Source organism: Meleagris gallopavo, chromosome 29 (genome assembly GCF_905368555.1).
Source record: "Meleagris gallopavo chromosome 29, MGAL_WU_HG_1.1, whole genome shotgun sequence".
NCBI classification, from domain to species: Eukaryota; Metazoa; Chordata; class Aves; order Galliformes; family Phasianidae; genus Meleagris; species Meleagris gallopavo.
Genome location: NC_139432.1, coordinates 2,271,837 through 2,285,436, shown reverse-complemented (window position 1 = coordinate 2,285,436; position 13,600 = coordinate 2,271,837). Strand labels below are relative to the sequence as shown.

The window sequence follows — 13,600 nt, the reverse complement described above, 5'->3', positions numbered from 1 at the left end:
AGGGTTTGGTTAGGGTTAGGTTAGGGTTAGGGTTAGGATAAGTTGTTAGGATTAGGGTTAGGTTAGGATTAGGGTTAGGTTAGGTTACGGTTAGGGTTAGGGTTGGGTTAGGTTAGGTTAGGGTTAGGTTAGGTTAGTGTTAAGTTAGGTTAGTGTTAGGTTAGGATTAGGGTTAGGTTAGGTTAGGGTTAGGTTAGGGCTGGGTTAGGGTTAGGGTTTGCTTAGGTTGGGGTAGGGTTAGGTTAGGTTAGTGTTAAGTTAGGTTAGTGTTAGGTTAGGATTAGGGTTAGGTTAGGTTAGGGTTAGGTCAGGGCTGGGTTAGGGTTAGGGTTTGCTTAGGTTGAGGTAGGGTTAGGTTAGGGTTAGGGGTAGGTTAGACTAGGTGATGTTAGAGCTAGGTGAGGAGGTTTAGGATACGTTAGGTTCGATTAGGTTAGGGTTTGGTTAGGTTAGGGTTAGCTTAGTTTCGGGTCAGGGTCTGGTTAGGGCTGCAGGCTTTGAAGAGCTGCACAGTGCCACACTTACGTTTGGGTGAGGCGTGCGGGCTGTCGGATGCGATCTGCCTCATGCGAGTGCCGTGGCAGCTGAGCGCAACCAGCCTGGAGATGATGGCAGTCTTCCCAAAGCCGATGTTCCCCACGATCACCACACCACGATTCACGCTGGCGTTGGAGCTCTGCAGCTGTGCATCGATCTCATGGAACACCCAATCCCGGCCCACGAAGACGGATTCGGTGGTGATGCTGGGGACCTCGAAGAGCAGCGGCTTCAGGGAGATGTCTGGAGGTCGGTAGGGTGCAAAGCGCACTGCAAAGAAACGCCGGGACAGAACTGTGTTAGTGCTAACTGAGCGTAGCTACTGACCTGAGCGCTGCTTGTTGGGCATCTTTTCATTGCAAGAGGCAAAAAGAATAGAAGCTAATACAGACATTCCTTGCAGCTGCTTCATTTGCTCTGCAACAAAGGCTAAACTGAAGGAGAATGGGATCTTTTCCACTAAAAACATTATAGAAGTGGATGGACAAAGGAGAAGAGAAGGCTCCAGGAGACCTCATTGTGGCCTTCCAGTGCTTGAAGGGAGCGGATAAACAGGAGGGGAACGACTGTTTGTGAGGGTGGATGATGATAGGACAAGGGGGAATGGTTTTAAAATGAGACAGGGGAGGTTTAGGTTGGATATGAGGAGGAAGTTTTTCAGGCAGAGGGTGGTGAGGCAGTGGAACAGGTTGCCCAAGGAGGCTGTGGATGCCCCATCCCTGCAGGCATTCAAGGCCAGGCTGGATGTGGCTCTGGGCAGCCTGGGCTGCTGGTTGGTGACCTGCACACAGCAGGGGGTTGGAACCAGATGAGCACTGCGGTCCTTTTCAACCCAGGCCATTCTATGATTCTATGATTCATTCTATGATTACCCGTGGGTCTCTTGGCACAAGTATTAGCTCCTCCACAGCATTTTCCATCAAAGGAGCTCAGGCAGTTTGACAGCAGGAGGCAGTTTACAGGTGGGATAAGAAAGGAATCCTGCATTCCAGGGCACCACAAATGAAGGCAGTGCCCCAGGGTACACAGTTCTGCAGCAGCTTCCCATCCCTTGGACATCCTCAGATCAACCTCAGCAATGCTCCTCCCCCCTTCCAACACACAACAACAAGATCTTCCCACGTGACAATTAGAGCAGTTTATTTTTTCATGATGGAAATACCAAATGCAATTCAATCTCCCCGCGTGGGTCACGCTTTAAAAATGCAGACTGAATCCAACCACCTCCCCACGATGGGGTGCACTTCCCCATCTGCAGCACTCGTAATTGGCGCAATTAATTAAAGCTGCACCGTTCAACCTGAGTGCAAATACAGCTTCAGCTATTTGTTTATGTCCTATCTTACTACAGAACGAATTTTCTCCCTGTTCCTGCACTGCGACCTCACAGCAGCAGGTCTTCCTCCATACTCCAGGCAATGCACTGTCCCAGCTGTGGCTGCTCGTGGCTCAGAGGAGCCTGATGAAACCAACCTATGGCAGGGACCCCGCTTCAGCAGGGGGTTGGCCTCTCCTCTGAGCTCCCTTCCAAGCCCTGCCATTCTGTGATTATCACAGTTCAGCTGTATGTGTGTGCATTTCTGCTTCAGATGGGAGATGCAAAAGCAAATGCTCGTGGTGCTGTGGGCGCCCTGATGTTAGCAAGGAGCACAGAAGCACTCCTGACCTGCCACACACACTGCAGCACCAACAGCCAGAAATGCAGAAGCTGGCTGGGCTCAATTCCCCATTTCTGTATGCAAGCTCATCTTCTGAAAGGGTCCTCAGAGCCTAGCAGGGGGAGGGAGGAGAAATTCAAGTGCATCCCCTTGGCAATTAAGGGAAAATCAGAAGCGTTTGTGGGTTAATTAATTCCTCTGAAGGTAATGAAAGAGAGCTACAAATGGCTTCATTCCATCTTTTCATCTCTGTTTAAAAGAGGCACGAAGCACCAAAAAAGCAGCCTGCTATATTTTGTTTTTACCTAATGACTTGGCCATTGCTGGAGTTTGTTTCCATGATGAAATTAATACCGTCATTTGTTTCTATGGGCTGCCAGAGTCAGGGCAGCTGGGGACAGTCCTCAGCTCTGCATCCCAGAATCTTTCCCATGGTGGGGGGTTGGAACCAGCTGATCATTAAGGTCCCTTCCAACCCAACCATTCTGTGATTCCATGTTGTCTCCTCCCTGCAATGCTAATCCCAAAGCCAGAAGTCTGGGCAGGCACAGGGACTGCTGCTGCCATGCTCAGCTCTTGGCTTTGCATTCGTTCCACCTTTGGATTATTATCAAGTGAATAACTAAAACTAAACCAGTCTGGAAACCTTTGCAGGAACATTTGGGGGTGGAGGGAGAAGGTTTCTGCCATTCTTTCCACTCAGTGCAAGCTATCTAGGGAATGCAGGCCTAAAAAAAGCAGGAACTCCACACCAACCTGGGAACAGAAGGATCAACTCATACGGCTCGTTCCGCCTGGAAGGTCTGTAACTGGGAGATGATAGAGATATACCCAAAAAAGAAACGGATGGAAGCACTTTGTGCAGGCAGAGACAGCTGCTGCTCCTTCACACTCTATTGCTGAGATGATTTCTTAAGGGGAAACTTTCAGGAAGTGGCCACGCAGACAGCAGGTGACTGCTTTGGTTTTAAAACACGGAGTTCAGACTGGGGGTTGGTAAGCTGCAGCTCTGTGCCCGTGCCTATGGGATGTGTGAGTGAGTGGGGACGTATGGCAATGCTCTCCTGAAAGCTGCATGGAGCCCATGCAGGTGTGAGCCAGATGGTCATCAGGTACCAAAGCCTCAGGAGCTAATGAAAAGATGTCACTAATTAAGCTGTGGGACACAGTTTATGTGGAGGGGAAACAGTTTTAAATCCCCATTTCTTTCCAGAAGTTAGGATGGGGATGTGTGCATTGCCAACTGCTACATCCCACAGACAAAAGCTGTCCTGAACTTGGACACGAATAGGCACAGCCCTGAGGAAGGCTCAACATGACCCCAGTGGAGATGTGCTCACTTGTCTGCCAAGTCTTGCAGCCCTATCAGCTCCCTGGGTCACAGCAGAGCAAGCCAGCAAACCCCATGCTGAGGACCAGGCTCCAAGTGATGCACGGCCCTGCTGAGCCACAGCTGCAGCCACCACCAGCTCCATTCTGCAGAACAACAAATCCTTGCTCTCAGAAGCTGAGCTGATAGCAAAGGACTGAACAAAACGCAGTGAAGCACCAGGTCACAAGAGAAGGGGAAGCAGGCAGCACTGCAGCTTCAACACTTGGGGCAGAAATTAAGGAAAGGATAAATCAATGGAAAGAACTCTGAAAAAGAGGCTAAAGAGGCTCAGAAATGTAGGGTAAGGATGTGTGCACACATTTTGGATGAACTGTTTTAGCCCTTGAACTGACTTCAGCCCCTGTGAATAACCTGCCCTTTCCATCCCGAAAGCACTGACAAATGCTTGGTTTGTATTCATTTCCAATGAGGCATTTTGTAGAACTTAGGCTGGAAACACCCAGAACTTCTGATACTAATCATAACTTAAACCCATATCCTTATGGGTATCAGAGTGGGACAGCATCAAATCTGGCAGCATCACATTTTCATGGCATCAATGAAACACTGTGCAAGCTTTGGTAGAGTCTGAGAAATATTCTCAACCCCAAGCTGAGGCACTGTCTGCCATATCTTTCCTGGCTCTAATTTTATTTTATTTTTTTTTGCAGCTGAAAACATCAATTAAATCCAAGTGAAGTGGTTGTACTACATGCACAACTGAACAAAACCCACTGGGCTGCCAACAAGCAGGAATCACGGCTCAGCCTGCACCACGCAGGGCATCCTCTGCTGCTCCATTTAAGTTCGTGTTACCTTACTTTGCTGAAAGAACATTTAATGCCTGTCCAGAAACCACTTGCTTTCTCAGACTGTGCTGACAACCAGCGCCCACAGCTCATTATTTGTCTGATATTTTGCTCCAGAAGCACTTGAGCTCCTGATGGAAATGCATCTTGTTGTCCAAAGGAAGCCCGTGTGGGGCTGAGATGCACAACGTGGATACTGCCAACATCTTGAGATGAAGCTCGGGCAAGAAGCACTTTAATATTTATTACAATGAAATGTGGTTCTGAATAACACAGTATCTATCAGCATCTAATGTGTTCTTTGGTAAATAGGAGCCCATAAATTAGCCAAATGTTGAATTTATTTCCTTTCTTTGCTTCAGACTGCAGCTTCTTTCAAGTGTCATCTTAAGTGCCTCCATTCATCACCATGAAACCTGTGCCTATTTTTCATGAACTGCATGTCTGAAAACTCTGGACTGTGCTGTAACAGACCCAAAAGGCTGCAGCATCAGGAGAGAAAAACTGAAAATTACAGAAAAGAGTTTAAAGGAAACAGCTGCCATACGGTCTGTATTGGCCAACAGTCCTGGTCCACGGCAGCACTGAGTCTGGGCAACCCCACTTGATGGGCTGGTGGTTGGACTGGATGACCTTTGTGATCTTTTCCAACCTATTCTATGATTCTATGAGTGTCCATGCCCATGAGCCTCCCTGACCCTACGAGGTTCTCCCACTGCACCAGCACTGCCATTCTGGGAGGAAAAGAAGTCCTGATGGCAGCAGCTGGGGTGCTCTAACGTTGCACCATTTGGGTGCCACCAGGATACATCCCAAGCACCCCTTGTACTTTGGATTGGAAGGAGCCCAGGGCAGTGTGACCTGCTGGATGGCATCAACCCACAGCAGGGGTTGGAACTCGGGGATCTTCAAGGTCTCTTTCAACCCAACCACTCTGTGGTTCTACTCCAGGTTACAGAAACCCATAAAGGCTTCAAATGGCGCTGGCTCAAAATAGCAACACCAAAAAGAGCCTTCACCATCCTATTAAAAACCTGCCACGGTACAGACATTGTAATGCTCTTAGCCTTGGGGATTACATTGCAAAGTTGCTCTTCTGGATCAAATAACTGACTTAGCAGCACAAAAAATAGCCAAGATGGTCCCCATTTAATTTCTCTGCGCTGGGATTATTAAAGGCTGGGACCCAACTAAGTGGGCTGTGATGGGTCTGCTGCACCCACAGCCCACTGGGTCCAAACCCACTGCCCCAACATGATGACAAGAATGGAGGCGGTGAAGCTGAACTCAAGTTTAGCATTTCCAGTTGGAACAAAGAGCTGGAGTTTGCAGCAGTGCAGATGAATGCAACCTCACAGCAATATTTGGGCTCTTTCATATTTTGGGGGAAAAAAGCCAATCCCAAATAACATACATTCATTGAAATGAAAATATTTCCAAATACTGCTGGCTTGATTTCTTCACACCGTCTTCTCTCCCCTCCTCTTTTTAAAAATAGCACATCTTCTCCTCAACCAGAATCAGAAACAAGTTCCAAAAACCCAAACACTGCTGCTATTCCCATGCAACATGAACAAAAAGGGAAAACATGCAAAGGAAGAGAATAAAGAAAACACGCTGCGCTACGTTTCTCAAAAGTGCGTCTGGAAAACAACTTGATTCTGTTCCTACAATAAACTTCCATGTTTTGGATGCAATCACTGCAAATTACGAAGGCTTGGCAAGCTGCTCTCCTCGAACATATGGAAATTCTGTCTGTCAAAGCTTGCTTTCTGCTGCTCATCCATTTCTGTAACAGCCTCACCAGCCAAGATGATTTCATGACAGACTGCAATCCAGCACAACACAAACGCTCTTCGCCCCACAATCGGGGCTCGTGTGCTTTGTGCAGATCCCAGAGCTGCTTTCTCAAAGCAGGAATGGGAATTTTTTACCTCTTCACCCTCAGCAGCAGAAGCCGAAGAAGCCCCTGTGTGTCGCCCTCTGAGCCCCTTATCTGTTTGCTCACTCGGTGATGGGAAGGAAGCACAAACTGGGGGATGTGCTGCTGTTGCAGGGCCATCACTGCTCCCAGAGCTACTGGAAGCTAAAACCAAGAGTAACGGGATGGAAGGCCCATGGACACAGCGTTGCAGCAGTGCCAAGTCTATCTGGAATTAAATAGAAGGCAGAACTGCCAGCCCTGGTGCTTCTTCTCATTGCTGACAACCCTGTGTGGGGCTTGCCAGGAAGAAGCAGATGAGCCTCCCCCCTCAAAAGGCCTTTGAGCAGCAAGAGGGACACCTGAATGCCACCACTGTGAGCAACCCCTGCTGCAGGGAGTGACCCCAAAGGGACCGAGGGGAGAACTCCCAACACTCTGAATGAACCCAGCGCTCAGAAACAGAGAGATGTTGAGGAGCAAGCGGGGAGAGGAGCACGGGGACCACCCGAGGAGCATCCACACAAACCAGGAGTGCATCCCCCATCCAGCACAGCCACACACAGCCACACGTGGCCCCTCATCCTACCTCGCAGGTCCTGCTGTGTGCGGGCTCCAGCCACGCTCTGCCGGGGCATGCGGAGGGAGGTGCGCAGGGGGGTGTGCCGCTGCTCATCCAGGTATGCCAGGTCCTCCAGGTGGGCCGAGCTGGTGGCTGCCGGAGAGAGCAGAGCCCATCTTAGCTCCCATTTCCTTTTGTCAACAAAGCATGCAGGTATATATATATAAATACCACGAGTCAGCAACAGCCGGGATGAGGCAAGGCTGATTTCCCATAGCTTGGAATCAAGAAGTGTTTTGGTAATGGTTTCTCGTGCCCTGGTGGTGTTTGCTCTGAGTTGCTCCCTTGTCAACGTTCACGAACAACAAAGACAAATGGAGACACTAACATCTGATATCCCCCAGTACAGAACTCACTCAACCTGCACGCACACGGGCTTTGACGGTCAGCATTTCCTGCTGCGTTACAGACAACTCAATAATGCATTGCATGTCTGGATATCAGGAAAAACTGATCCGAAAGAGAGGTGATACATTGGAGAAGGGTGCCCAGGAAGGTGGTGGGGTCACTGTCCCTGGAGGTGTGGAGATGTGGTCGGTGGGCATGGTGGGGGTGGGTTGGGGTTGGGTTTGGTGATCTGAGAAGGCTTTTCCAGCCCTCATGATGGTGTGATTTTATGCTGAACTCCACAGTTCTTCAACTCCGTAAGAGCTACTTAGTTTGGATTTGGTCCCTTCCAGCTCAACCATTCTATGGTTCCACTCTGTCCCCTCTCTGTTACGCTCAGGACTCTAAAGACATTGGGAACTCTGGGGAGGCACAGGGACTGCCGTGCGGCAAAAAAACCTAAACCTTTGAGAGACCAGTAAAAATACACAACTAAAGGCAAAACATGTCATCTAAACTAAAGAAGACAATTTTACTGCTCCAAAGTCATTTCCTTATGGGAGAATCTAGTGCTCTGTACAGAGTTGGATGCAGGCATTCAAGGTCAGGCTGGATGTGGCTCTGGGCAGCCTGGTCTGCAGGTTGGTGACCCCGCACATAGCAGGGGGTTGAAACCAGATGATCACTGTGGTCCTTTTCAACCCAGATCACTCTATGATACTGTGAATAGGAGTAATTTATTGCTCTCTGCCCATCTCTCACATATGTGCTCACTCATCTTCCTGGCATCTTCCTGACAGCCCCATCCAGGACTCCCAGTGACCAGGCAATGGTGCAGTGCTGCAATGCCTGCCCAGCACCCAGCTGCTCTGCACCAAGCCCTCCTCCTTCTGTTGATACATCCATTGCACTGCTGGGACTAAGCACCATTTATATTCCATTCACGACTATTTGCTCACGTATCATGACAAGATTGTTACATCAAATCAAAATAATTAATCATGTGACTTCTTCAAAAACTGCTGGCGAAGCCAACTCCGATTCCTTGCTGTGAAATGAGTAAATATTTGGGCAGAGCTCTGCTCACACAGCGCTGGGTCCTTCCTCTGGTCCCACAGCATGGGATGCATCAACTTCACAAAGCAGAGAATTTTGGAATGAAGAGGAGCATTCCTTCCACCTGGCACCTAATGGACCTGCACGGATCTTTCCAAGATCTTGCTGCGGCCAAAAATTAGGTGAGACTGGGAGATTCCCAGGATGATAACTTCCAAGAGAGATGTCCTGCACTCAGCCCCCTTTGGGCTCAATCAATTCTCCAGACCATCATCAGAGATAACCAGAGACATTCAACATCCTGGTAACTCCATTTCTTTATCCTTGACCATTCAACAATTCCTTTTTGCCACTTCGTATAACAGCTTAAACCCAACAATCATTTTCCTTCCAGTTATCCATCAATATAAAAAAAAACATCTTGCATTCCCTTGGAAAATTCCCATTACTCCCTGAGCAGAGCATCAATGCTATAATATGATCACTACCCATTTTTTTTTACTTGCAATCTCCACCCTCATAGGCACACCATGAAAATCCTACCTCTAACCACGCTGCGTGGCCAAGAGATGGGGACTGTGATGCTCACATGGCACAGACCTGTTGGTACCCATACAGGATGTTGAATGCCCATCTGTTCTTGGCACCAATAGATGCCATGCATGATGTGGAGCATTCAAACCACACTGGACTCACAGGACTGTCAGTCTCACCTCTGTGCTGGGGAAGATCACAGAGCAGATCCTCCTGGGAGTGATGCTTAGGCACGTGGAAGGCAGAGAGCTGATATGGGGGAATCAGCATGGCTTCACCAAGGGCAAATCCTGCTTAACCAACCTAGTGGCTTTCTCTGATGGTGTCTCTGCATCGATGGACACAGGAAGAGCCACTGATGTCAACTATCTGGACTTCAGTAAGACTTTTGATATGGTATGCCACAACATCCTCCTCTCCCGATTGGAAGGATATGGATTTGATGGGTGGACTGGCAGCAGGATCAAGTCAGAGAGTGGTGGTCAATGGCTCCATGTGTGGATGGAGATCTGTGATGATGAGTGGTGCCCCCAGGGGCCACAGTGCTGGGCCCAATACTTTTTCATATCTTCATCAGTGACTTTGACAGAGGTTGAGTGCACCCTCAGCAGTTTGCTGACGATCCCAAGCTGTGGGGTGAAGTGACACATTAGAGGGACAGGATGCCACCCAGAGGGACCTAGACAGGCTGAGCAGTGGGCCCAGGTGAACCTCATGAGGTTCAACAAATCCAAGTGCAAGGTCTTGCACCTGCGTCGAGGCAACCCCCATTACCAGTACAAGCTGGGGGACAGAAGAATTGAGTGTAGCCCTGCTGAAAAAGACCTTTTTTCTGGGTCTGGACCAGGCTCTGGGCAACCTGATCGAGCTGTGGTGTCTCTGTGCACTGTGGGGAGTTGGGAGAGATGGCCTTCAGAGGTCCCTTCCAACTCTAAGGATTCTATGGTTCTAACATTCCAACTCCTGTGATGGGGAGATGCTCCCAGCAGCACAGAGCTGCCCTTCTGCTCCCACACCAGCACTGCTGCGTCCAGTGCTCTGTCGCAGAGCATCCCTGCAGCATCTCCAATGATCAGCTGAGATTTACCTTTCCCATTTAGAACAGAGGAATAATTAAAGAGGCCTCCAGCCAGAGAAATAAAAGTCATTTTTTCCTGATAATACACTGCGGTACTTCAAACATTATGCAAGATGAATTGATCTTATAAAATATACTATTAAACTCACAAAAGCTTCCCCTCAATGGTGAGGTTTATTCTGTGCAGCAAGACACTGCGACTGCAGATAGAACACACAGGAGGAACAAATGCCTCCTCAAAAATGATATCTGTGTGCTGCTGCTGCAATCCTTCCAAGGTCCCAATGAACTCTGAATATGGAAAAAAAGGCCCTGGCATGGAGCTGTGATGCAGCAGCCAAACACATGGGCTCAATTTGCTCAGGGCAGAATGCACCGCTGCAAGGTGAGATCCTCCCATGCATCCCAGTTCAGCATATTAATAAATACAATTTAGATTTAATGACATCGTGCTGGGCTGGACGTGTGCTCTAAGTGAGCAAAGAAGAGTCGAGCACAATTAGGTAATGCTATGTTTTGGGTCTTATCTGAATTCCTTCTGTGCCTGGTTGGCATCGATTCTCTTTCCTCTGGGCAAAGCAGAAGGTGTTCACACACAGCTCCTGTGCTGCTCCTTCCTGGGGCCATTGCTGGGTCCATCCCTGCATTTGTGTTCATCCAAAGGCCTGAATGCACAGCCTCAGTGCCAAGTGCCTCCTGCTGACTGCTGTGAGACAGGTTGGAAGAATGCAAGATGAATTACTGCATGCGTTTGCCTGGGATGCGGTAGGAAGAAAGCAAACACTGTTGCAGCTTTCAGTTTCCGTGAACAATAAAAGAGTAAAACAGCAAAGCCAATGCATTCACATGGCTCTGAGCCGTACAACTGAGCTTTAAAGAATTGCTGGAAGACCTGGGATTACTTTTATAGGTGATTTTCTTGGATCCAATCTCTGGCTGCTTGCAGCTCTGGTTTCTCACAGTAGAACAGAGCACGCTCCATCTCTGCAGAGAGGTACAGCACAAAAGCAAAGAGCACTTTGTAGAACAGGTAATGTAATGACACAGGGAATTACCACCACCTCTGCTGTGATTTGCTGTGATCAGAAGGAATTGCCCGACCAGCTTTGTATCCACTTCTTTGCTCCTTTCCATTCCCTTCTTTTATTTTTTCTCTCTTTGCCTTTGAGGTTGGTTTCATTTAGAACTGCTGATGACTCAATTATGCTCTGTGAATGCCACACAGCTCGAAAAACTGGTGTCAGGAGCATCAGAGTGAAGGAAGCTCTTTGTACCACGAAGCCCACACTCCAGAGAGGTGCTGTTATCACCCAAAAAGTGCTCTCTGTGTCACCAATGTGGGGAGGGAATTCCCTTATCCTCTTGGTTTCCAATGGCAGCACACAGCCAGTGCACTGCAGCTGCTTCTGTGCAGCTTAGAGGATGGAATCTGGAATTTCCTGGGCCGTGCTGTGGCAATATCCAAAAGTAAATAGAATGCATCCTAGGAAGAATTTCCTTTATAAAAGTGATGGTGAAGAAAATGGCAGAAATAGTATAAGCCAGAAACAGCAGAGGGAACGAAACCAGCCTTGGAATTTTGGAGAGATGAGCAAAAAGAAGCTGGAGGAATGTTATCTCCAGCAACCCATGGGAGAAGAGTGCAGGAGACAAATGCTAACTTAATGAGAAACTCTTCCCTAAGGAAATCAAAAACACCTTTCTATACCAAACAAAGACAGCCAGCACTGAGCCCTCTGGGCTGCAGAGCTGCCCTGGGCTTCTCCCACCCCCAGACCCATAAGAGAGAAGAGCTGCACTGTTCCCACATCTTAACAAAATCACCTCACAGGTACACTAAGCCATGAACCCAAGTGATCTCCCAAGTGCTCCACCACAGTGCACAGCCCATGTTGGCATTCCAAGGTGCTCCAGTGGTCTTTCAAAAGAAATGTTCCCAGCAAACTATTTTTAATTGCTTCAGAAGATGTTTTATGCAAGGCTGGATAGACAGGTGTTGGGAGCATGGCTGCAGTTCGTGGGCTGGAGGTGACCAAAGAGATGCACTGCATAGCATGGATTGTGAGTCTGGTGTAAAAACAGCCTGGTGCCACCCTGGAGGCTATGCAAGGACAACTTCAAAAGAAAATTTAAAAAAATCATACATTACAAAGCCACAAGGTGTAAGTGCTGCCATGCACTGCATCCCTAGAACAGACTGTGTGTAAACAGACTGCATGTGCACTCATTCAGCAGCATTACAAAACAGAACCAAAAAAGAGCCAAGAACAGCAAAGGTGTTAGCAGAGGTGTGGTTGGCTTCAAACGTGGAACACTGCTAAAAGACAGCATGGCCACGTGCCCTGCTCCATGCTCACCAACCTGTGCCTCGAGATGAACACCTGCAGGGTTAATTTCCAGCCCAATTAGCACACCGGTCTGGTTTACCAGCTGGCTGCAAAGTGTGCAATGCTGGTGCAAGGAGGTGGCTTGCAGGCAGCACTGCCTTTGGACAGCAGCATGCTTTGCAGATAGGCTGCAGCCAAACATGCAGCTCCGAGCTGGGTTCCCTCTCCCATCACTCATATAACAGCTAGAAAATGTAACACTGCAGTGCATGGACTTGTAGGAAAAAACACCCCTGACCTTAAAAGACCAAAAGGTTCATCTGAACCTTCTTTTCCATCGTTATTCCCACTCCACTTTATCCTGGAACACGTGTGTTAGTTGAACATTACAGAGCACCAGAACACAGAAGGAAGAGGTGCTCCCCAGCTCTGCTGGATGGTTTCACCTCCACCTCCAACCCCCCCCCACAGGCAACCCAACCACTCCAAGGTGTTTATGAGTGCAGTGAGCAGCCCTGCACTCCTGTGATGGTGGTGTTGGTTAGGGCTCACCCACAAGAAATGAACCCCAATCCAATGTGATGAGGCTTTGCAGCCTGAGTTCTTCTTGTTCCCATCACTTGTTTCCATGCTTTTAGTCTCTCAGATGTGAGTGCGTGACAGATGCTGTACCATCACACTCTGTATTCTAGCATTGAGGACAAACTCATTCCTATATTGCTTTTGGGCCTCTGACTGTCTGGAGTGGGATTTAAGAGGCAATGTAATCCAGTTATGCAATGCAGCCTGGGTGGAGAAGCACTGCTGCTTTAACAGACATTATCCCAGAACAGATTCTGGTCTGCACACAGACCAAGGCCCAACCTTCCACGTGTCTATGGAGACAGACATCTCAACATCATCACAGGACTGTCACAGGATCTCCCAAGTCAGAAGGGACCCATAAGGATCACCCATCTGCAATCCCAGAAAAGTTACCCAGAAAGCAAAAAACACACAGCAGTAATGCAAGAAAGAATAATTCCAAACAAGAAGCTTTTCAGTACAGCTTCAGCATTTCTAATCCTCTCTCTTGCTGCTGTTCTGGTACCAACTTGAGAGCTGACCTCAGCAGTGTTCAGACACCACTAAGCTATTGCTACATCATTTAAGAACCTTTCCAACAGTGCATCTGAAATTCAATGATGAGAGTTCAGATGCAGTGCCAGAACAAAAGAAGTCTGGTTGTTGGCCGAGCTCAGGTGCTACTCCAGGGGAAGCAGTGCATGCACATGTGTGTGCTAAGGCAGCCAGGGTGAAGTCCCACTGAGAGAGGTGGGATCCACACCAATTATTCTGTAGATAGCTTATCCTAATTGG

General features: G+C 48.5%; 1 protein-coding gene across 15 annotated transcripts in view; it reads right to left on the bottom strand.

Moving 5' to 3' along the window:
* The window catches only part of TANC2 (tetratricopeptide repeat, ankyrin repeat and coiled-coil containing 2), a 181,183-nt gene that overhangs the window by 55,706 nt on the left and 111,877 nt on the right, over positions 1 to 13,600 (bottom strand). For all 15 annotated transcript variants that reach the window (XM_085211218.1, XM_085211226.1, XM_085211229.1 and 12 more), the window contains 2 exons: positions 6,887 to 7,012; positions 526 to 807 (listed from right to left, as the gene is read on the bottom strand). In XM_085211218.1, the coding sequence (XP_085067344.1) occupies positions 526 to 807; positions 6,887 to 7,012 (408 nt within the window). The remainder of the gene's footprint in view (positions 1 to 525; positions 808 to 6,886; positions 7,013 to 13,600) is intronic.